A 23,764-nucleotide genomic window follows, 5' to 3' on the forward strand; every position below is an offset into this window, starting at 1 on the left:
AGCGCCGCGCGTGCAAAACAAATTTTTCGCGTCTTCAGCAGTGAGCGCTTTTACGTTGTTTTACTGTCTCACCGACTTCTCACCAGGTGTCACGGCGGACGCGCGCTTTTCGATTCCCCGAAATTTCTTTATTTTATTAAAAATTAACCACTCAATATTTTTTGATGCGGTTTTCGCCATAAATTTTAGTTTTTAATGGGCTATAGGGCTATCTAACTGGTTAAAGCTTGACCGTTCCCCTTTAAGATAATACGGGACCCATGAGTCTTGGTCATTTGCTTAGATTAAATCATTATCCGTAGTTCTGTACTCTGTTTAAATATACTGCAATACCCTATTTTGCCTAGGCCAAAACACGTCCCTGCTGTGCTGACAACTAAACCTGGATTGCGCAATAGCTCTAAAAATCAGTTCGTTGATAATTTTTCATTATGTTACTTCGATATGATAAATATAAAATTATTAATATTAATAATTAACATTATGAAGATAAGTAAACTGCCACATTTATGTGAAACCTAATTTTACACTTATGTCTGATAATAAAATATAAAAGAATATAAAATTAATATAAGATAAATAATTATGTCTGTACCTTGAAAACTATGATCTAGCAAAAATAATGTCACTGCGAATTTTCGTTGACATTAAAGATGATGCATAACTACAATCTATCATCTTTTTAACCGCCAAAATTAAATAAATAGTAAAAAACGACTCTGTTCAAATATTAGGTGTGCGGGTTAACAATAAGAAATGCCAGTTTCTTTATTAAATCGCCTTAGCCTTCTTGGAAACACCTGTTTCAGCAAAACCTCAACCAGGAATGGAACTATTCTGTGTTGAGACGATTTGTAAGTTCCGTCCCTATAAATCAAATTAAATCAACCACGGTACCTTATTGGTTACCAAAAATTGACGTCTATCGACGGGACGAAATGCATGATGGTTACGTTCCCCCCCCCCCCTCCATTTCGTGCCTGGGGGGAAATTAAATGACATAGTCACTCTCCCGACAGTATAATCAAAAGTAGCATAAGACCCAAAAGTGTGTCAGAACGGTATAGTAGTTAAAGAGAGTTTGTCGCAAAGTAAAAAAGGGAAACGAAGGGGGGTCGGAAAATACGTTATCAAAATCGAGGTACTCCAGCGCCACCGAGTGAGGCGTTTTAGAACGTATGTCTACGGGCGAGATAATCGAACTGAGAAAATCGCGCCAGATTATAGACTAAATATAATGTTGCTAGTACTGTTCCAACTAGTAGGTTATGTAGTCTATAGTGAGACTAGGTCTCACTAGAAATTTTAATAGGCGCGAAAGTACAGCTGATACACTTTTGGGTCTTACGCTACTTTTGGTATAATTACATTCTTGCCACAAACGATATATTTTTTGCACCGATTCCACGTTGGTATTATTTATTTCAAATGTCCCCTGCCGTCGCCATGACAACGGTGGACCTAGAGTAAGTGTATTTCAAAACATATCTCCGTTTGTAACCAACCTCTTTCCGCCAGGGAGCGTTCAAAACAGGCTGACGCGAAGTTCAAATGACAGGCGGAACATTCCGTGAATAGGAATTCAATGTCAATCCAACGGTATATAAGCTAGCGACAAACTCACTTAATAAGCTTATTCTAAAACTGAGCATGTACATCGCTATGAGGGGACTCAACATTTGTTTCCTCGCCTTTACATTCGTAAGTAATATTTTTTTCATCTATTTGTCGAACGCGTTTTTTTAAAATTATCAGCCTTTTCATATTAAGTTGCCGAACTCGTTTTTTTAATAAAATTATTTTTCAGATCAATTTGTCGAACGGTTTAAATTAATATCTTTTTCGGATCAATTTATCGAACGGGTTTAAATTAATATCTTTTTCAGATCAATTTGTCGAACGGGTTAAAATAATATCTTTTTCAGATCAATTTGTCGAACGTATTTAAATTAATATCTTTTTCGGATCAATTTGTCGAACGGTTTTAAATTAATGTCTTTTTCAGATCAATTTGTCGAACGATTTAAATTATTATCTTTTTCAGATCAATTTGTCGAACGGTTTAAAATAATATCTTTTCTAGGGATGCATTGTCCTATATTTCTAATATCGGTATTAGAAAATATTTTCTGAAAAGCATTTAAAAATAATAAAATGCTCGATTAACTAACTAATGATAATATTTGATTTGATTGGCCGCGCCGCGGACGCCAGACTTCAGAATCTAGATCATACCTTTTTTAGACAGGGGTTACGAGTTGAAACAAATAATAAAACAACGATATTCGATTTGTGATAGAAAATATGTATCACGTAAAATGAAAAAAACAAAAAAAAACAAATTTGGATATGCTCTTGCAAACATTTTTTTTATGAAAAATGAGAATAAAATGGTATGATAGTGCACTGAACCGTCTTTTACAATGATTTGATCATATGCACTACTGTTATGATAGATAACTTTGTTAATATAAGCCGATATTATCGGCCACGAATAGCCGATATATCGGCTGTACCCAAATCGGTGCATTCTATTCTTTTCAGATCAATTTGTCAAACGCGTTTTTTAAATAATTATCGTTTTCGGATTAATTTGTCAAACGCGTTCTTTTAAATTAATATTTTTAAGATCAATTGGTCGATCACTTTTTTTAAATTATTATCTTTTTCAGATTAATTTGTCGAACGCCTTTATTTCGGAATTTCTGGATCAGTTTTCTCATGGCAAAAATAGTAAGTAAAATAAGATTTTATAAAAATTATATCGTTATAAGAAAATTCAATTCAACTAAAATTTTTATATTACCTGCAAAATATCATGCTTTTTCCTCTTGAATTAAATTCAAGACAAAATATTATTACTCATTTCATAGTATTTAATGTCAGCGTTCCCAGAGTACCTATAATTCCTATAAATTTCAAATTATTCCTATTTTTCAAAAATCCCTATAATTTAAAAAAAAATGTTATTAGATAGCTGCTGAAACGCTTATGGGAAATGTAATAAACACCTTCACTTATACGAAATCTTTAAAAAATCACTTGGCGAGATTCTTACATGATAATAATAATAATAATAATAATAATAATAATAATAATAATAATAATAATAATGTAAGCGGCGTTATGGCATTCTTATTGAATATGATTTTTCAAAAAAGCCAAAACACTATTTTTTTTTTCCTATTTTAATTTTGAAACAAATAAGTAAAATTTGAAGTACATATTAAACGTGATAGAAAGAAATTAAAGTTATAAAATATTTGACTTTTGTTACAATGGTTTTTATGAGAAAGATGTTCCTAAATAATTTAAAATATATAATAAACTAAAATTTTTTTAATGAAAATAAAATCATAATATTATAATTTCATTTAATTTTAAAATGGTGAGCTGTTGTTACATACACAACTAAAAATTTGTTACATGATTGCAAATTAACAATTTTAAAATTTATGGTTCCTATATATAATCCTATTTTTTCATGATATTTTACCTATAAACTTCTATATTTTCGGTGTTAAGTTCCTATAATTTAAAGAAAATAATCGTGAGGAGCCCTCTAATGTTAGGATAGCAGTATTTATAGGAATGAAATGCACATGGAAGTGTGGTCTAGTTCTAAACAGCTGCGCCGTGAGATAAAAATCTTGCAATTCTTTTCAATAAATCAAGAAATTCTAACATAAAATAAATAGTAGGCCATTGATGTTAACATAAAAGTATTTAATTAAAATTAACTATTTTCGAAGCACTTTGTTGTGTTGTGTATTATTAATAAAATATTATTATGTAAACTATGAAATTTAAATAAATAAATACTAGTATGTTAACTTTGAAATTTAAATAAAATAAATATTAGTATGTTAACTTTGAAATTTAAATAAATAAAAGTATGTTAACTTTGAAACTTAAATAAATAAAAGTATGTTAACATTGAAATTTAAATAAATAAAAGTATGTAAACTACGAAATTTAAATATTTTATCGTTACTTTAAATTTTTCGTCACTCGAATTTTATGGTAACTCAAATTTTGTCTTAAAGGGACTTTCAAGGGAGGTGTGAGGGGTCAATGCAAAAAACGTCACTGAAACGTCGTCAGAGTGTAACTTTGTAAATGCGACGATCGACGACCGAATGACGTATTTTAAATGGACTTCACCCCCCCCACACCACTCCCTTGAAAGTTTCTTGAACTCTTATGGTAATTTTTAGACTGAGCTAATGGTACAAAATGGTACAAAATGGTACAAAATAAAAATTTTAAATTTAAATTAATTTTCGTCAACTTAATAGTAATTGAGCTCAAAAGATAAATTTAATAATTAACAAAAACATATTTAAAGAAAGCTCGATATTGTTTTTAAAAATCGTTTTGTCAAAGGTAAATAATTTTAATTTACCGTAAGTAACTCCAACAATGACCAAAAATAAAACAAAGTTTTTCGCGTCTTTTCAAAATTGAAACCAATTTATTTATTGATTTACCTCTTGAAAACTAATCATAGTGGTATTTAAATAAGAAAAACAAGTACTAAATTGTTAGTGTGAATTATAAAAAATAAAATTAGGATTATTTGATATGCAACATGGCAGTGAAAAAATATTTACTGGGTTCGTTGTAACAGCTGTGGAACAATTTTTGATTCTTCGAATTGTGACCTTTTCGACGAGCAGGTTTTTTCATACGGTTAGTAAAAGGGTCGTTGTTGAATTCTTTTCAACGTTCTGGCGTTCTATTTGGATCAGCAACCTTTACGTCACGATAAGCAATCGGACCGAACGGCAAGGTGATCAGAAGTATCTGCTTATTTTACGATTTTAGTTTATTGAACGCCATCTACAGGTATGCATGATAACTGTGACTATGTTGCTTGAAACTCTTGCCAACCCTTGTTCCAACACCACGGAATTGAAACTAGTTTACCATCGTTTCAAATTTTCAAATACTACATTTTCTTTTCTAATTTTCAAATAGTGCATTTTATTTTCTAATTTTCAAATAGTACATTTTCTTTTCTAATTTTCAAATAGTACATTTACTTTTCTAATTTTCAAATAGTACATTTACTTTTCTAATTTTCAAATAGTACATTTTCTTTTCTAATTTTCAAATAGTACATTTACTTTTCTAATTTTCAAATAGTACATTTTCTTTTCTAATTTTCAAATAGTACATTTACTTTTCTAATTTTCAAATAGTACATTTTCTTTTCTAATTTTCAAATAGTACATTTACTTTTCTAATTTTCAAATAGTACATTTTCTTTTCTAATTTTCAAATAGTACATTTACTTTTCTAATTTTCAAATAGTACATTTTCTTTTCTAATTTTCAAATAGTACATTTACTTTTCTAATTTTCAAATAGTACATTTTCTTTTCTAATTTTCAAATAGTACATTTTCTTTTCTAATTTTCAAATAGTACATTTTCTTTTCTAATTTTCAAATAGTACATTTTCTTTTCTAATTTTCAAATAGTACATTTACTTTTCTAATTTTCAAATAGTACATTTTCTTTTCTAATTTTCAAATAGTACATTTACTTTTCTAATTTTCAAATAGTACATTTTCTTTTCTAATTTTCAAATAGTACATTTTCTTTTCTAATTTTCAAATAGTACATTTACTTTTCTAATTTTCAAATAGTACATTTTCTTTTCTAATTTTCAAATAGTACATTTTCTTTTCTAATTTTCAAATAGTACATTTTCTTTTCTAATTTTCAAATAGTACATTTTCTTTTCTAATTTTCAAATAGTACATTTACTTTTCTAATTTTCAAATAGTACATTTTCTTTTCTAATTTTCAAATAGTACATTTACTTTTCTAATTTTCAAATAGTACATTTACTTTTCTAATTTTCAAATAGTACATTTTCTTTTCTAATTTTCAAATAGTACATTTTCTTTTCTAATTTTCAAATAGTACATTTTCTTTTCTAATTTTCAAATAGTACATTTACTTTTCTAATTTTCAAATAGTACATTTTCTTTTCTAATTTTCAAATAGTACATTTTCTTTTCTAATTTTCAAATAGTACATTTACTTTTCTAATTTTCAAATAGTACATTTTCTTTTCTAATTTTCAAATAGTACATTTACTTTTCTAATTTTCAAATAGTACATTTACTTTTCTAATTTTCAAATAGTACATTTTCTTTTCTAATTTTCAAATAGTACATTTTCTTTTCTAATTTTCAAATAGTACATTTTCTTTTCTAATTTTCAAATAGTACATTTACTTTTCTAATTTTCAAATAGTACATTTTCTTTTCTAATTTTCAAATAGTACATTTTCTTTTCTAATTTTCAAATAGTACATTTACTTTTCTAATTTTCAAATAGTACATTTTCTTTTCTAATTTTCAAATAGTACATTTACTTTTCTAATTTTCAAATAGTACATTTTCTTTTCTAATTTTCAAATAGTACATTTTCTTTTCTAATTTTCAAATAGTACATTTACTTTTCTAATTTTCAAATAGTACATTTACTTTTCTAATTTTCAAATAGTACATTTACTTTTCTAATTTTCAAATAGTACATTTACTTTTCTAATTTTCAAATAGTACATTTTCTTTTCTAATTTTCAAATAGTACATTTACTTTTCTAATTTTCAAATAGTACATTTTCTTTTCTAATTTTCAAATAGTACATTTACTTTTCTAATTTTCAAATAGTACATTTTCTTTTCTAATTTTCAAATAGTACATTTACTTTTCTAATTTTCAAATAGTACATTTACTTTTCTAATTTTCAAATAGTACATTTTCTTTTCTAATTTTCAAATAGTACATTTTCTTTTCTAATTTTCAAATAGTACATTTACTTTTCTAATTTTCAAATAGTACATTTTCTTTTCTAATTTTCAAATAGTACATTTTCTTTTCTAATTTTCAAATAGTACATTTTCTTTTCTAATTTTCAAATAGTACATTTTCTTTTCTAATTTTCAAATAGTACATTTACTTTTCTAATTTTCAAATAGTACATTTACTTTTCTAATTTTCAAATAGTACATTTACTTTTCTAATTTTCAAATAGTACATTTTCTTTTCTAATTTTCAAATAGTACATTTTCTTTTCTAATTTTCAAATAGTACATTTTCTTTTCTAATTTTCAAATAGTACATTTACTTTTCTAATTTTCAAATAGTACATTTACTTTTCTAATTTTCAAATAGTACATTTTCTTTTCTAATTTTCAAATAGTACATTTCTTTGGGGATGCCTTGAAACGGAACATTAGTAGCCCAAAACGTCACACTACTTTATAACCCAAAACGGCACAATAATTTGTATAACAATTTTTTTAGGTATGTTTTTAGGACACATTTTCATTTTAATCTATATATGAATATTATTTATCGGTAAGCGGTAGACGTGCTTAAATGGATTTTAAATTAATAGCCAGTAATAAGGGTGGTTATTGTTTTGTATTTGATGACTATAAATTTAAGTTGTTTCGTTCGCATAAATAAATTGGTGATATAGCATGGCGGTGTTTTGAAAAGAATGGTAATGCAACGGTTACGACCGACGCATGCCAAACCATAATTAAAGGAATAAACTAGGCGGAAAATGACCATGACAGGTTATCTTTTCTATATTTTTTTGTAAATTTTATCTGAATAAAATAAACCTACATAAAAAAAAATTGCCGTTTTGGATTATCTAGAAATGTGCCAATTCGCTTTTCAAATAGTGCAATAATTTTTTCGAATGCTAAAATAGCACATTTTTTTTCGAATTTAAATTAAACAATTATCGTTTCAAATTTAAAATAGGCAATTGTCGTTTGGAATTGTTAAATAACCAATTTAGTTTGAAATTTTAAAATAGTCAATTTTCTTTTTGAATTTTAAAATAGTCAATTTTCTTTTTGAATTTTAAAATAGTCAATTTCCTTTTTGAATTTTAAAATAGTAAATTTTCTTTTTGAATTTTAAAATAGTCAATTTTCTTTTAAATTTTAAAATAGTCAATTTTCTTTTTGAATTTTAAAATAGTCAATTTTTGTGTCGAATTTTAAAATAGTCAATTTTTGTGTCGAATTTTAAAATAGTCAATTTTCTTTTAAATTTTAAAATAGTCAATTTTCTTTTAAATTTTAAAATAGTCAATTTTCTTTTTGAATTTTAAAATAGTCAATTTTTGTGTTGAATTTTAAAATAGTCAATTTTCTTTTTGAATTTTAAAATAGTAAATTTTTGTGTCGAATTTTAAAATAGTCAATTTTTGTGTCGAATTTTAAAATAGTCAATTTTTGTGTCGAATTTTAAAATAGTCAATTTTTCTGTCGAATTTTAAAATAGTCAATTTTTGTCTTGAATTTTAAAATAGTCAATTTTTGTGTCGAATTTTAAAATAGTCAATTTTTGACTTGAATTTTAAAATAGTCAATTTTTCTGTCGAATTTTAAAATAGTCAATTTTTGTGTCGAATTTTAAAATAGTAAATTTTTCTGTCGAATTTTAAAATAGTCAATTTTTCTGTCGAATTTGAAAATAGTCAATTTTTGTCTTGAATTTTAAAATAGTCAATTTTTGTCTTGAATTTTAAAATAGTCAATTTTTGTCTTGAATTTTAAAATAGTCAATTTTTGTGTTGAATTTTAAAATAGTAAATTTTTGTGTCGAATTTTAAAATAGTCAATTTCAAAGAGTAATTTACTTTTTTTTAGAATTTAAGAACTAAATTAAAGGGAATATAACCTGCAAAGCAATCTTTACGGAAGACCCCTTCAATTTTTCAAATGTCCCTGTACAGTGGCGCCAAACATTTTAAAACCCAAAGGCAAGAGCGGCCAGAGCTGCAAGCGTTGGTGTTCCACACCAAATACCTGTGGTTATATTCCCTTTAATAAATCGTCATAAAAATGAGCTAACTAATCATACACTGTGAAATTATTTTCGATGCTCAAAAGATGGTTTATTTTAACAACTGTTAAAATTAACAATTTTTTTAAATCCATGAAGATTCAATCTTTTAAAAAAAATATTAACCATCACAACTTACGAATGGGCATTTAACCAGTGTTGTTTCCTCTCATACTTATTTTATTACGTTACTTATGCATCTACTGAATAACGTCCACTGCCAGTAGCTTTGGTTATTGGAGTGATTTTGTGCAGTTTTTTACCTATGGATTAAAGCATCGGTGACGTCTTGGGACGTGCGACTTAGGCTAGGCGCCCACTGGCTCTCCGTTTCGTATCCGCCCTGCCTTCCACGAGGCGTTGTCTCCGTTACGAAGCAAAGGCTTGTGGAAGCTAGGACAGAGATGTTACGAAGAGCAGTGGGCGCCTGGCCTAAAACGAATCTATTTCAGATAAAGAAGAATTGGCGATCGTTGACGCAGACTTTTGCGCCGATGACGTCATCGGAACCATGGTACTGACCATGAAAGAGGGAATAAAGATAAAGATTCTTAGTGTCACGTACGGCAACGTTGGATTGGACGTCACCGGCCCCAACGCTTTGAGGCTCGCAGAATTCTTGAATTTGGTAACAAACCGCATTTTGGACGTTTCTACCTTTTCGCATATTTTAAGGTTCTATTTGCACAACCACTAAATAATTTTCATCAAAGTTTGAAATTTGATAATCATTTCGTTTATTGCCTACGTGGTTAAAGTTTTATAAAAATCCGTTGAACCATGTTTGAATGAGTGGTCGATTTGACCTTTGTTAAGTTTGATCCACAATTAATTTATTTCTACTGTCGGGAGGATGACCATGTTGAAACGGTTGCTAATGCACTTTTTAAAATAATTCATCATTTATAGTTAGATATAGATTGATGATGTGACGTCACATATCTGAGTGACCCAACCCCTGTAGCATATCTGAGTGACCCAGCCCCTGTAGTAACTCTGAGTGACCCAGCCCATGTAGCATATCTGAGTGACCCAACCCCTGTAGCATATCTGAGTGACCCAGCCCTTGTAACATTTAGTAAGCTTGTATGATCCACCCTCCCCCCCCTTAGTGCGTTACGTCATTTGTGAACAGCCCCATTCTACGCTTGAGACACTGACCGCTCCATAAAATCACCTTGTTCTCACATACTTGAATGTATTCTCGCATAGAGCATTAGAGCTGCATAAAAATTATCAAGAAGGTTTTCGCGACCGAAACGAGTCTAGATGGCGTAACGGCGCTATCTTCTCCGAGGTTGAGTTTACGATCTAGCGTCCGCTACAGACAAATTAAAAAGTATTAAGAACGTGTTTTCTTAAATAATCTTTTGATAATATAAGCAACCCGGGAGTAGTGGCGTACTCCTGTAATCCCAGAAGGGAGGCAGAGTTTGTGGATAGCCGTGTGAGGACGACCACCAATCCCCCAACGGGTGGTCGAAATACTTCCGCCACGGGTGTCCCCACCCCTGTCCCCACGTATCCCCTCGTTAGCGTGGCCGTGGCACATATCTCGCCCTGATTAATCAGATGGACGAGAGGACTGAACTGTCCCACATGTTACAATCGAATAAAAGAAAATATATAAGCAAACGATGTAAAAATTATTTTAAAATGCAATTATCATTAGTTAATTTACAAAGTCAAATTAACGAATAACGACGAGGAAAAACTAATAGCGTCTGCTTAAGCCGCTTCCTATCTAGGTTTCAATTGCGAACTAAAGGGGGCGTAGCGATAGTTTTCGGTCGCGAATTGATTTAAAGTCTAGAAGAAGGCTTATATTGGAACGATTTTTAGCGTTGCTGCCAATCCCCCTTAATATCTAATAGTCAGCAGAAAATCACATCAGCTCGGTATCTCATTTTTTTGCCAAAAACTGTAGTCTCTCCACGCCAGTAGAGCGCACAATGGTGCTGAGGGGGGGGGGGGGGCACGCCCTCAACATATAGGAGCAACAAACACAAGGAGAACGCAGCTAGCCTTTAAACACGCTAACGCATTGTTCTGTACAAATTTCATTGGACGAACATTTAGGGCAAGTTTTCTCCCCACTGGTTTAAGGGGTTTTCCCTCGAGTTCTTCAGTTTCCCCTTCCATAAAAACTTGTTGAGGTTAACGTTAATAGATAGTGTAGGGAGCTGTTGGCTCGCGTGGCATGACGGGCTTGCCACCACCCTCCTTCGCATTTTAACCCGGCCACCTGAATTAATGGCTTCAAAAGTCGCTCGATGACTTAGGCGTAAGGTGGTGCCTTGGGTATTAGCCTAGCTGGTTATTACTATTACTAATTTCCGTATTTTCCCCTTCCGACGGCAGCAGGCGCTAAAGCTTCTAACCAATGAAAACTGTACGCGAGAAAATGCACGAATTTTGACGGGTTGCGTTCCCCTTGCGTGGGGTGCTGCGTTTGTTGGCCCTAGCCTCAACATAGTCATTATCCCTAAGTGGAAAGCAATAAATGATAGTTATTATACTGTAATTAAAAGTCATCCCATTATCTGGATAGGATGCGAAAATTTACCTGGGAGCTGAGAAACCGATGGTTCCTCCTTACACCAAGATCCCGGGTTTCGAAGCCTTCGGCGCTGACGGCATCGGGGGAGCTTCCGCCTTCTACACGGCCGGAACTAAAGACTACAACAGAAATATGAAATCCCACGAAGCCATGGTACAATACGTAAACGCCCACCCCGGACAAGTGTCCATCTACGCCTTCGGACCGTTGACCAACTTGGCTTTGGCCCAACAAAAGGACCCCACTTTCCTCTCGAAGACCAAACGAGTCTTCCTTATGGGGGGAAATATCTACGGTAATTACCTGTATTCTACTGTAACGGGAATCTATACAGGGTGCTTCAAAAGGTGATGCAAACATTTTAAGGAGTTGTAGGGGGTGAGTTGAGAAGTATGCCTGTTTTTTCCCCCATTTTCCTACGAGGAGTTAAAAGAGCGCCAGAGAGCTTCAAAGTGTGGCCTACTAGCCCCTGGAAGTAGGCTGCAACCAACGCTAAACCAAGCAGCAGGGACTTTAAATCATGTTTAAGTTTACTATTTTACTGTTTTAACAAGCTTGGCGTAATCTGATAGAATGTAAATTTCGGTTTTATGTACTTTACGTTCTATGCAAGAATGCATAGAGTCGCATTCCATAAAACTATGGCCCGACTCATAAACGTCTGGTGTACCTCTGTGATGGTAGTTGATCGCGAGAGAAAGTATATAACCATACCAGCATAGTTTTTATTTCTGATTTGTCCACTGCATGTATCGCTATATAGCACCACAGTATCATGCTCTTTCGAACTGTCAACATCTAGCAAATAGTAGCAGAAGAAAATAGGGGAAGTACGTATCTGTAGCTTTGAGCCATAGAAGTCGTCGTGTGACCCACGAAAATGCCTTTTTACGCATAATAAACCAAACTGAAAAAGTAGTTCCACTTTTGTTTTGATTCAACTCGGCTATAAACGACGAAAGCAAATACGCCTTAGCTCAATTAGCAGAGAATGAGAAGGACATTATGTTACAATTGTTCTATTTAAGAAAAATTGATTTTTTAAACGATGTATTCATCCGCGATTTCCCGCCAAACCGTTTTGGCGCGAAAATTCGTGAAAAGTGACGCCTTTCCAAAGCTGACTAGAAGCGTACTTCCCCCTATTTTCTTCTGATAGTAGTAAACAGCAGATGCAATGTCATTTGAGCCTGGCTTATCTTTCATTGAAAAAATGGTTCTATTATAGACGCTCAATTTCCTCAAATAAAAAGAATTTTTATTCACTTACACTATCCGAGGTGTAACACACCGATTTTGATCAAACTCGGATGTTTGGTAGACCTTCATGCAACTTGAAAAACCCTGAAGGGAAATGTCTCCATAGGCAAACGTTTTGCCATGGCAACTAAAAATGTTTTTAACAACACAAAATGGAAATTTTCCTACTGAATATAACATGGGAATCTGATCAATTTCAAGGGTACCCCCTGTAAAAATTTTAATCAAATTCGAACTTTTTTATTATTTTTATATTTATATTTTCTATTTTTAGCATTTTCAAAAATTTAATTTTTTTACTTAAAATTGATCAGATTCCCATGTTTTTTTCAATCTGAAAATTTCTATTTTGTGTTGTCAAAAACATTTTTGGTTGCCATGGCAAAACGGTTGCCTATGGAGACATTTCCCTTCAGGGTTTTTCAAGTTACATGAAGGTCTACCAATCCCCCGAGTTTGAACAAAATCGGTGGGTTACACTTCGGGATGTCTCCTTGTTAGTTACCACCATATCCCTCCACTCCGCAGACCCCGATCCCAAGCCCAACATATATGTCCACCAATCGTCCGACTTATCCAGTTCCGCATCTTCCTTTCTGCTGTTCAAGGCGATACTAGGATGCTTGTCGAGGCCTTGACGCCATTTCGTATTTTAGTTTTACCGTACCTCTTTCTCCACAACTTTGGTCCACACAGCCGTCGACCATACCCATAAGCACGATCCATAGCTTCCACTCTTTTGATGCAGGATGTCGGATGGCACATCGCTCTTAAATAACTGTAGACTTTGCTCGCGGTATGATTCCATGGCATGTGTATTAGCCGCCCGAGGTAAACCCATTTACTTCGAGCTTCACGTGCTGCAAAGGTGGAGCAGGCCAATTCTCCCTTTATCGCCGCCTTCGCCGTCATGAAGTTTCAGCCTACCACAGCCTTGCCGAAGGAGAATCGCTCTGGTTCAAGTGGCCGATTTGTTGGTTCCTTGAAACAAATAACTTCGTTTGCGTAAGTAAGGCTAGGCACGGTGACGGACTTCCAAATTGTACGAGGGACGATGTACGGATTGTAAGAATGGGAGCCTTATGTTTCATCGCACCCTGGAGACGGCCGAACTTTAGCTTCATGAAGCTCTAGATAATCAGCCTCGGTCTAGGTTAAGTGGTCGCTGGGCCGGATAAGTCGTCGTCGGACTATTCGTCGCCTAGGTGAAGTCGTCGTCGGACTATTCGTCGCCTAGGTGAAGTGGTCGTCGGACTATTCGTCGCCTAGGTGAAGTCGCCGTCGGACTATTCGTCGCCTAGGTGAAGTGGTCGTCGGACTATTCGTCGCCTAGGTGAAGTCGTCGTCGGACTATTCGTCGCCTAGGTGAAGTCGTCGTCGGACTATTCGTCGCCTAGGTGAAGTCGTCGTCGGACTATTCGTCGCCTAGGTGAAGTCGTCGTCGGACTATTCGTCGCCTAGGTGAAGTCGTCGTCGGACTATTCGTCTCCCAGGTGAAGTCGTCGTCGGACTATTCGTCGCCCAGGTGAAGTCGTCGTCGGACTATTCGTCGCCCAGGTGAAGTCGTCGTCGGACTATTCGTCGCCCAGGTGAAGTCGTCGTCGGACTATTCGTCGCCCAGGTGAAGTCGTCGTCGGACTATTCGTCGCCTAGGTGAAGTCGTCATCGGACTATTCGTCGCCCAGGTGAAGTCGTCGTCGGACTATTCGTCGCCCAGGTGAAGTCGTCGTCGGACTATTCGTCGCCCAGGTGAAGTCGTCGTCGGACTATTCGTCGCCTAGGTGAAGTCGTCGTCGGACTATTCGTCGCCCAGGTGAAGTCGTCGTCGGACTATTCGTAGCCTAGGTGAAGTCGTCGTCGGTCATTTAGTCACGTATCAGTAGGTCATTTCGTCGCACTTTAAAAATATTAATAAGTATATTATATTTTTTTTAAACGGCCTAAACTACAATTTATTTTTTTAAACGGCTTAGGTATATACAAAGAAATACGAATTTTTTTTACCGCAAAGATGGATTTTAATTCTGAAGAGACGAGTATCCTCGTAATTTGTTCGCAGCGCGGAAAACATATTTTTGGCCATTATGGATTCTTGCTGTACGATTCCGGGTCAAAAGAAGTAAATAGAATTCTCATTTTTGGCACGACAGAGAATCTGAATTTTCTGAAAACTTCCCCATGTTGGTTTATGGACGGAACATTTAAAGTTGCTCCTTCAATCTACTATCAACTTGATAGCGACAAAATGACCTACTGATAAGCGACTAAATGACCGACGACGAGTTGTCCGATGACGACTTCACCTATAGGCAACGAATAGTCCGGCGACCAGTTGCCCAGCGTCCAATTGACCGGTACAGAACAAAACTCCTAGATATTCAATCTGTGTAGCGAATTGGATAGTCGAACCTTGAAGACTCACATTGTCAGTGACTGGTTGGCAGTGTCAGTGTCGCCGGAGAACTGGAGAATCTTGCATTTGTCACTACCAAATTCTAGCCCTTGGTCCATCGCGAAGTTTCCGCAGTTGTTCAGGAGGTTTTGGAGGTCTTCGAGAGTCTCTAAGATCGTGTTCAAATCATCCGCAAAAAACAGCCCAGGGAAATTGCGCGAAATGTCAGAGACTCAGAGTAAGACGGGTGTTGAAGTTGAAATCCCGGACCCGACCGTGAGAGGCGACGATCGAGCGGTTCCAAGTACAGGGTGACAAGGACCGGGGACATCGGACATCCTTGCTTCAATCCCACCGTTGACCTTATCCAAGTCATCGAAATATCACCGAACCAATAACGGTAATCTTTTGAGATATAAATGGATGGTCGACGAACCTCGAAGGTGTGCCAAGATGGAGTAGGGTGTTCCAGAGAATTTCTCGGTTCACACTGTCATAAGCCTTCCTTAGGTTCAAGAAAGCGACATACAGTGACCTCTTTTTCACACGAGCTATTTCTATCAGCTGCGTAAGTGTGAAAATATTGTCCAGCCCTCGACGATCCTTGCTGAAACCATTTTTAAGTTCACCTAGAATGACATTTCCATCCACTACACTGACTAACCGAGCCTTCAAAATAGTTAGAAACAGCTTGGACAAGCATTGCGAGATGGCAATTGGTCTATGGCCGTTTAGTTCTTCCGGATCTTTCCCTCCTCCTTTAAAAATCAATTTCAGTAGCCTACCAGGATTCGGGGATTGAATTTGATACCAGGATGTCATTGAAGAGTATACAAAGAGCCATACGAGAGGCGACGGGAAGGACCCGTAATATTTCGTTTGAGATTTGATCTTCACCCACCGCCCTACCAAGAGGAAGGCATTTAATTGTAGCGTTTAGCTCCTCCAGCGAAATAGGCTCCGTTAGAATTTCTTCGGGGTCAGTAATATGATTGTGGTCGGTATGATTTATCGCTTTTTGTGGTAGCGTAGCTAGAGAGGCGTGAAGTTGACTTCCAAGGAGACATCCCGAGGTATTTCTAATCGGGGGTTAAGTAGACCTTCATGTACCTTTTTTGTTCGTTTTGCCATGCTAACCAAAAATGTTTTTAACAACTCAAGTTTAAACTTTCTCTACGTAAAATAGCATGGCGAAATCACGGATTGTAAGGGCCCTTTAATATTTCCAAAAATTAAAAAATTAAAATTTTGGCAAAACAATTGGGTAAAATTGATAAAAGTGGGCAAAATCAATAAAAATTCGGTCAAATCGTAAGGGTTTACACTCCGTGATTTTGCCATGCCATTTTACGTAGAGAAAGTTTAAACTTGAGTCGTGAAAAACATTTTCGGTTGCCATGGCAAAATGAATGTGCATTGAAACTTTTTCCTTTAGGAGCTTTCAAGATAACCCTCGAATGGGAGAAACACCTCTGGATGTCTCCTTGTTAAAGTATTTTCTTTCTTGGCTACGTATTGTTCTATACGCTTCGTAATGGCTTCTCTATCGGAGATACCATTTTCAGCATCATCCTTCAAAGATTCCACTGGCTTTCTAGAAATGAATTTGTCATCTTTAAATAGTTTCCAGATTTTTTTGCAGCCAAATTCTCCGCAGTCTTAATATTTAGCTCCGTTTTTGCATTTATCTCCTTGATTTTGGAGGCAACCAGAGGTTTCACACTGTGCTTATGGAATAGGAATGAACCTTCCAGACGCGAATTCTCTCTTGGACAGCTTGAGGAGATTTACATTTATTCCTCGCCAACTTACGGTAGCTTCTATTTGCTCTTTTACGATCCTGAATTGCTTTGCCTTCCTGGATGCGCTGCCGAGAATCAGGTTTCGTGACCCCAAGCTCCATGTGTCGTAGCGTGTATTTCTTTGCAAGATGGGGGGAAAAATTAGATTTGGCACTAACCAGAAAAAGTTTTAATTCTTAATTGTCACGATCAGATCTTGCCATTTCGCACTCCCCGAAATCAAAGCTTTTACGTAAAGCCAAGGTTAAAATAGTCAGTGCTGATACTCCGAGTTAGACTAAATTTCAGTACAAATAGTGACTAGCCACTTTGAAAATAGTGACCAAAAAGTGACTAAATAGTGATCAAAACGTCACTAAAAATAAACAGTGTATTAAAGTAAAACTCACAGCATTTGTAATAGTAACTTTCTTTTTCTTAAAAGTAGTGTTTTCTTATATTTTCTTATTCATATTGGTAATTAAATTATAGGGGTAGAAATAAGATAACCGACCTTGAAGGGAAAATATCCTATTTAAAAATAGAGTTATGATATATTTGAGTTAAATCAACAAGTTTTGCTAGATTATTAGTAACGTTCCCTATGAAATTTCACTCTGAAAATTATTTTTGTAGAGAAAACTTATCAAATTAGTTAAAAAAGTGACTAAGTATCAGCCCTGAATAGGTTGAAAGCTTTAAATTGGCGCCATCTATTATAGATAAAAGCACTGAAATAGAACCTCTATATGTTGGTTTTCCAGTACGCAGCTTGTTGGGAGCACGTAGATCCCAATCCCAAGTTTCCAACCAACGCCCTCCTATTAGCCTTTTTAGTTTGCATGAAGCCACGTAGCGGCCAATACGAGAAACTCATTAACTACAGGATTTTCGTCTGCTAAGCAGAGGGTTTGACATTTTAAAGTAGAAAGCACCTGTGTAGCGAACGAAGCTAAGTAAGCTTCTCGCGTTGGCCGCTAGGTGACTATGCGTTAAATGAAAAAGCTAATTCTTTCTACGTAAGGCTTGTAATTTTAAATGTTTCTAAATATTAAATTTGGTTAATCACCGCTAAGCACGTTTTTAAGCGCGGGACTATAATTGCCTTTCGACCAACTTTTTTCTTGTTAGGACGTGGAAACGCCTTCCACGACAGACCCTCGGCTGGAGAGTTCAACTTCGCCATGGATCCCCTAGCGGCGCAAATTGTCTTGACTCAAAACAATAAAATCACCGAGGTCTATCCGTGGGAAACGTGTCAAGACTACTCCATTCCTTGGGTAAGAAAAATTTCTACCACTGCATTCCCCCGCTGCTAAAGTTCGTCCAAGCCCACCTCTAGAAAATTCCCAAAAATATTTGCAACTGCAGATCTTTTTATTGGAGAGGTTAAGCAGAGCATTCTAGAAGTTTGAACAACAACGTCAGGAGTCATGTGTACATTTTACTTTCCCGTTTGCAGCGTTGCCAGACGTACGATTATTATCGCACTGCGATAATTTCATCGACATTTTTAGGGCGTACTATAATTTTCATGTCGTACGATATCGTGCCATTATTTCGATAATGTACGATAATTTTTAATTTTTTTTAAAAACCCACGAACGATTTAAATTTTATTATTCATTTATATACCTTCTACTTAAAAAGAATGATATTAGATGTGGATAATGGGGGGAAGTAAGAAAATAGCCCAAAATCGCGTGATATGTAAGTTTCGCCCTATTTCGTTGTTGAGCTACGCGTAGAATTACAGCGATTTACTGCTTGTAGTATTCATACGCGGTAAAGCGGTCTGAATCGTCTGCTATAATATCTGATGTTGCCTAGGTTGCCTACTCTGGGAGACTTGGCCTTGCTTTTACATGGAAGAGGGTAGTGTAGTGATTAATTGTGATATTATGGATTTAAACAAGGTGATTTATGTTATAGAGGAGAAAACCAAAGACTAAAAACCTTTCATAGTCTTTGGGAAAACTTAGGCCTGACAGTCCTTCTTATAAGGTTATGCCTTAATTTTTTAAGTAATTGTGACAAAAAATCTCTTAACCCATTTGGGAGTACTGCCTCGAGGCATCAACGCAAGGTAAAGATAACAAATGTGGAGAAAAAATTGGTATAGCAACATAAGTGAAGATTTCCTGTACTTGTCAACGATTTTTAACTTTTGTTACGTTAATATCTTCTATAAACATGTCAATAGTTTATAGAGAGCGGTTTCAATTAATAAATAGAGTAATTTAAATGATTGTAGATAGTAAAATATAATTACTTTAAGAAACATATCTTTGAATGAAAGTTGAAATTAACAAATGTGTTGTAGCTTTATTATGACCAAGGCTTGTATTTACCTAATAATGAAAATAGGCATTTTGTTTTTTCCCCTGAAATAAAACTCCTGTAGTGCTTTAAAAAAAATCATTTAAATTCAACGCATTAATTAAAATTTAGCGTCAAAAAGAAATGTGCGATAATTTTCCAGAAATACCAATACTGATAATTATAAGTTTCCAACTCAACAATCGAGACAGAGTTACGACAACTTAATATTTATCTAACAGCGTACTTGTTAAAAGGCGTAAATACTAGTTTGAATTGAAACACGCCTAGGCCTTGTACAATTAAGACGAATTTGGCAAAATAAGTATGACTTGTAATAATACGTATGATAATTATAATTTTCCAACTCAACAATCGAGACAGAGTTACGACAACTTAATATTTATCTAACAGCGTACTTGTTAAAAGGCGTAAATACTAGTTTGAATTGAAACACGCCTAGGCCTTGTACAATTAAGACGAATTTGGCAAAATAAGTATGACTTGTAATAATACGTACCCTAGATTCGAAATCAAGCTCCTTGCACCATGGACACAATTGACGGCTTTTAAAATTCATTTTGCGCGTGAAAATACCTCTACATGTTATGGTCAAAAAAGCACGCAAAGAAGGTTGTGTGCCCAAGACATGTACCTGTAGTGTCGCGCGCTAAAACGTCATTTTAAAATCCGTCAATAGCTGAAAACTATTCGTGAGTTCTGAACCGTTAATAGAACGGCTTAGGACTAAGCTGTGACGTCACGCAAAAGTTCTGGATAGTTCAGAACTTTTGGACGAATAGTTGTGATTCGTACGATTTGACGTACGCAGCCCGATGTGCAGACGAATTTTAGAGATTTCAACCTTGAGTTCCGGCCAGTACTTACTCTTGAGCAGGTACCATTAGCTGAAAACTATTCGTGAGTTCTGAACCGTTAAGAGAACGGCTTAGGACTAAGCTGTGACGTCACGCAAAAGTTCTGGATAGTTCAGAACTTTTGGACGAATAGTTGTGATTCGTACGATTTGACGTACGCAGCCCGATATGCAGACGAATTTTAGAGATTTCAACCTTGAGTTCCGGCCAGTACTTGCTCTTGAGCAGGTACCATTTAGAACGGTTCCTAACGGTTCAACAAGAGGTTCTTGTCTGCGAATAGTTTGCATTTGGGTAGTTCTAGAATTTTTTTGCCGAATAGTGCGCATGGGGACTGGTTGAACGGTTCAGAACTCACGAATAGTTTTCAGCTATTTAGAACGGTTCCGAACGGTTCAACAAGAGGTTCTTGTCTGCGAATAGTTTGCATTTGGGTAGTTCTAGAATTTTTTTTGCCGAATAGTGCGCATGGGGACTGGTTGAACGGTTCAGAACTCACGAATAGTTTTCAGCTACAGTGTCCATGCTTGCACGTAAACGCAGGCTTGAGTTCGCGGCGGAAGTCGGAAAAAACTGCCTCCATGGAGCTGGCAGGGCTACCGACATCTAGTTAAAACGTAAAGTTTTAGTGAAAGTTGCGCCGTGGTTTTTGACTGGCGGTTTTCAAGATACCAGATATTTTTGCGTTATATTGTTTTAAAACAATAATGGATCATGCCTGTAGCTCTAAAAAGAAAGAAAACTAAAGGTGAGTAATATAATCTTGGGTTATCTATTGAAATTCCTCATTTCTCACCCTGATATGGAGCCCGATTTTTCCGACTTCCGGCGGGAACTCACAATTGTCAGTAAAAGCCTCACGAGAAAACGCGCTATAGAGAAACGCCGTGATTTCGAATCTAGGGTACGTAGTTATATTATCTTTGCTAGTAGCCTAGTAACGACAGCCCTGGTAACAAGTATACAAAGAGAGACATTTGCGGTACACCCGGGCACACGAAGAAACGAATAATTGTATTTCAACAAAACTCATACCCATTATACATAACGCCTGTTTTAGTATTGTTCAAACGACATTTTCAATTCTTCGTGTACCCTCAGTTAACGAAAGCTGTGCAATTTGTTAAAATTCGATTGCAAACGTACTTGATTGCGTTATCCGGGGAAACTGAAAGCGATTTTAAAGAACATTTTTCAAGAACGTCGAGGTACTCCCAACATTGTTGTTTAAACTTCTAGAGCGCTTTGCTTAACATCTCTATTATCACCCGTCAGCGAGTACGCGTCGCGCACCGTTAAATAGTAGCTGGAAAGTCCCCTAGTGTTTTGTAGCGCCATCTTCCGTGTTGTCGGAAGAAAATATCCAGAACGTTAAAGGTTCAATAGAAATCGCACTTAAAGTATAATAATTCGATAAAAGTTAAAAAATTATTTTGGCTTGTTGCGTATAAAATCAAACGAATGAAAATATAAATTACAACTTTAATTACGAAAAAAAAGTCTTACACATTTTTATTTTTTAACTTTATTGCGTAATTAAAGGGAGGGGGGGGGGGCTCCAATGGCCAAACCACTGTAAATGAGCCAGCATTTCTAAAATTATCCGGAAATTTGGAGGCGTTTTCCATGCACGAAGTTTTTATATTAGGGAATTGTGGGTTTTAACGTTTATTAATGAAATAGAAATGGCGCATGTAAGGAAAATGCTTCCCGTTTGGGAAATTATTATAATGTACTACTTCAGTAATATTGTCTGGCGCAAACGCGATGACTGACCCGCCATCTACTACGTTTAAGTGTGTAGTTTCCATTTAACAAAACAAAATTTTCTTTGCTTTCGAGAAACTGCGGTAGAAGACGCCACAATAGTTCATTGATAGTTAATTATATTTCATTTTTAGTTAATTATAGTTCATTGTTAGTTGATTATATTTCATTTTTAGTTAATTATAGTTCATTGTTAGTTGATTATAGTTCATTGTTAGTTGATTATAGTTCATTGTTAGTTGATTATAGTTCATTGTTAGTTGATTATAGTTCACTTTTAGTTGATTATAGTTCATTGTTAGTTGATTATAGTTCATTGTTAGTTAATTATAGTTCATTGTTAGTTAATTATAGTTCATTGTTAGTTAATTATAATTAATTGTTAGTTAATTATAGTTTATTGTTAGTTAATTATAATTAATTGTTAGTTAATTATAGTTTATTGTTAGTTAATTATAGTTCATTGTTAAATAATTATAGTTCATTGTTAGTTAATTATAATTAATTGTTAGTTAATTATAGTTCATTGTTAGTTAATTATAGTTCATTGTTAGTTAATTATAGTTCATTGTTAAATAATTATAGTTCATTGTTAGTTAATTATCATTAATTGTTAGTTAATTATAGTTCATTGTTAGTTAATTATAGTTCATTGTTAGTTAATTATAGTTCATTGTTAAATAATTATAGTTCATTGTTAAATAATTATAGTCAATTGTGAATAAATTAAAGCTAATTGTTTATTAAGAACAGTTGATTGTTAATTATCAAATATTAACTCTTAATTGATTAATAATTATTACCCTAGTTTAGAGTAATATACGTCGTTTTAATTATTAACTATGTAATTGTTATGAATTTAGAAAGCGTACGACACGGCTGCCAGTTACAAGACTCGGTTCGGCAAAATGTTCAAGGCGTACACGACTGAAAGCGCCAACACGTTCAAGAAGTGGGAAAACAAGGGCTTCGAAATCTGCGACCTCTTGGCGGCCTTCGTGGTCGTCGACCCCAAAATGGTCGACAACGCCGAGGTGTTCAACGCCACGGTCGAAACGGAGGGCATCTACACCAACGGAATGATGGTCGTGCAGAAGGTCAAGCAACTGTCCGACAACAACGTTCTGGCCATCCAAGCTGTCAACCAAAGGCGAATGACGGACTTGTTGTTTAAATTTGTCAGACAGAATTAAATATTTTGCAAAAGATGTAATTTGAGACGTAAATTATACGCGTATTAAAGTAAGGTTCATTCTGAGTTGGTTTTTGTAAAATTTAATTTACAATTAATAGCGTCATGGCCGACTTTTCTGAAACCCTCTAATGGCAATTTACCATTTAAAGAACTATAAGCCGTCACATTTTTGTCTCGCGGGTAGGTTATTTCTCAAGAGATACGCCATTAGAGGTCGTTTTTTAAATACTCGAAGCGTTACCAGATGGCACCAGCTTTCTTAAACGAAGATATATTAAAGGGAGTATGAACTTGGTCGAAAATTTATGCTAAAACACGTTAGGGCTTCTTTTTAACGTAACTAGCGCCAATCATCTAAAGCTTCCTTTAAACCTGGTGACAGAAATGTGAAATTCGGGCGTCAGGATCAAATTCTGCCCTGACACGAAGGGAGGGGAAGGAAATACGTCATCGGCGTGCGCTGCGATCACGTCTGAAGACGTCAGTTTAATTGAACCAATGAGATACCGGGTTGATTTTATAGTTTTAGGGGGAAGTTTGGCCCTTAATGGGGAGTCGGGGTCCGGCTCTTGTAACCCATGCGGGCGGTGGTGCACTGGGAGATCTTAGCTCTGATCAAATAGTCCTATCTCCACCTCCGACTTCAGTTAGGTATGGGCTGGAAACTGAGTTTCGGCTCAGGCTAACGGAGAGGGTCCAGGCAAGCTAGCCGCCTCGGAGGATAG

At 35.0% G+C, this 23,764-nt stretch overlaps 1 protein-coding gene across 1 annotated transcript; it reads left to right on the forward strand.

Annotated features, from left to right (window-relative positions):
* Positions 1-1,553: 1,553 nt before the first annotated feature.
* On the forward strand, positions 1,554-23,102 carry LOC149958838 (uncharacterized). Its single transcript, XM_090165059.1, has 6 exons — positions 1,554-1,701; positions 2,673-2,733; positions 9,340-9,515; positions 11,439-11,742; positions 18,012-18,160; positions 22,708-23,102. The coding sequence occupies exons 1-6, from the start codon at positions 1,651-1,653 to the stop codon at positions 23,035-23,037; spliced, it is 1,071 nt and encodes a 356-aa protein (XP_090021185.1). The 5' UTR covers positions 1,554-1,650; the 3' UTR covers positions 23,038-23,102.
* Positions 23,103-23,764: the final 662 nt, after the last annotated feature.

Source organism: Leiobunum rupestre, chromosome 2, assembly GCF_980474605.1.
Source record: "Leiobunum rupestre chromosome 2, qqLeiRupe1.1.hap1, whole genome shotgun sequence".
Classification (NCBI taxonomy): Eukaryota; Metazoa; Arthropoda; class Arachnida; order Opiliones; family Sclerosomatidae; genus Leiobunum; species Leiobunum rupestre.

What these genes read in the sequence shown, in the direction of transcription:
- LOC149958838 (XM_090165059.1), top strand. Translation starts at nt 1,651, where the DNA reads ATGTACATCGCTATGAGGGGACTCAACATTTGTTTCCTCGCCTTTACA. An exon ending in GTTTCCTCGCCTTTACATTC is followed by an intron (nt 1,702 to 2,672) that starts GTAAGTAATATT and finishes TATCTTTTTCAG; the next exon opens with ATTAATTTGTCGAACGCCTT. An exon ending in TATGGGGGGAAATATCTACG is followed by an intron (nt 11,743 to 18,011) that starts GTAATTACCTGT and finishes TTTTCTTGTTAG; the next exon opens with GACGTGGAAACGCCTTCCAC.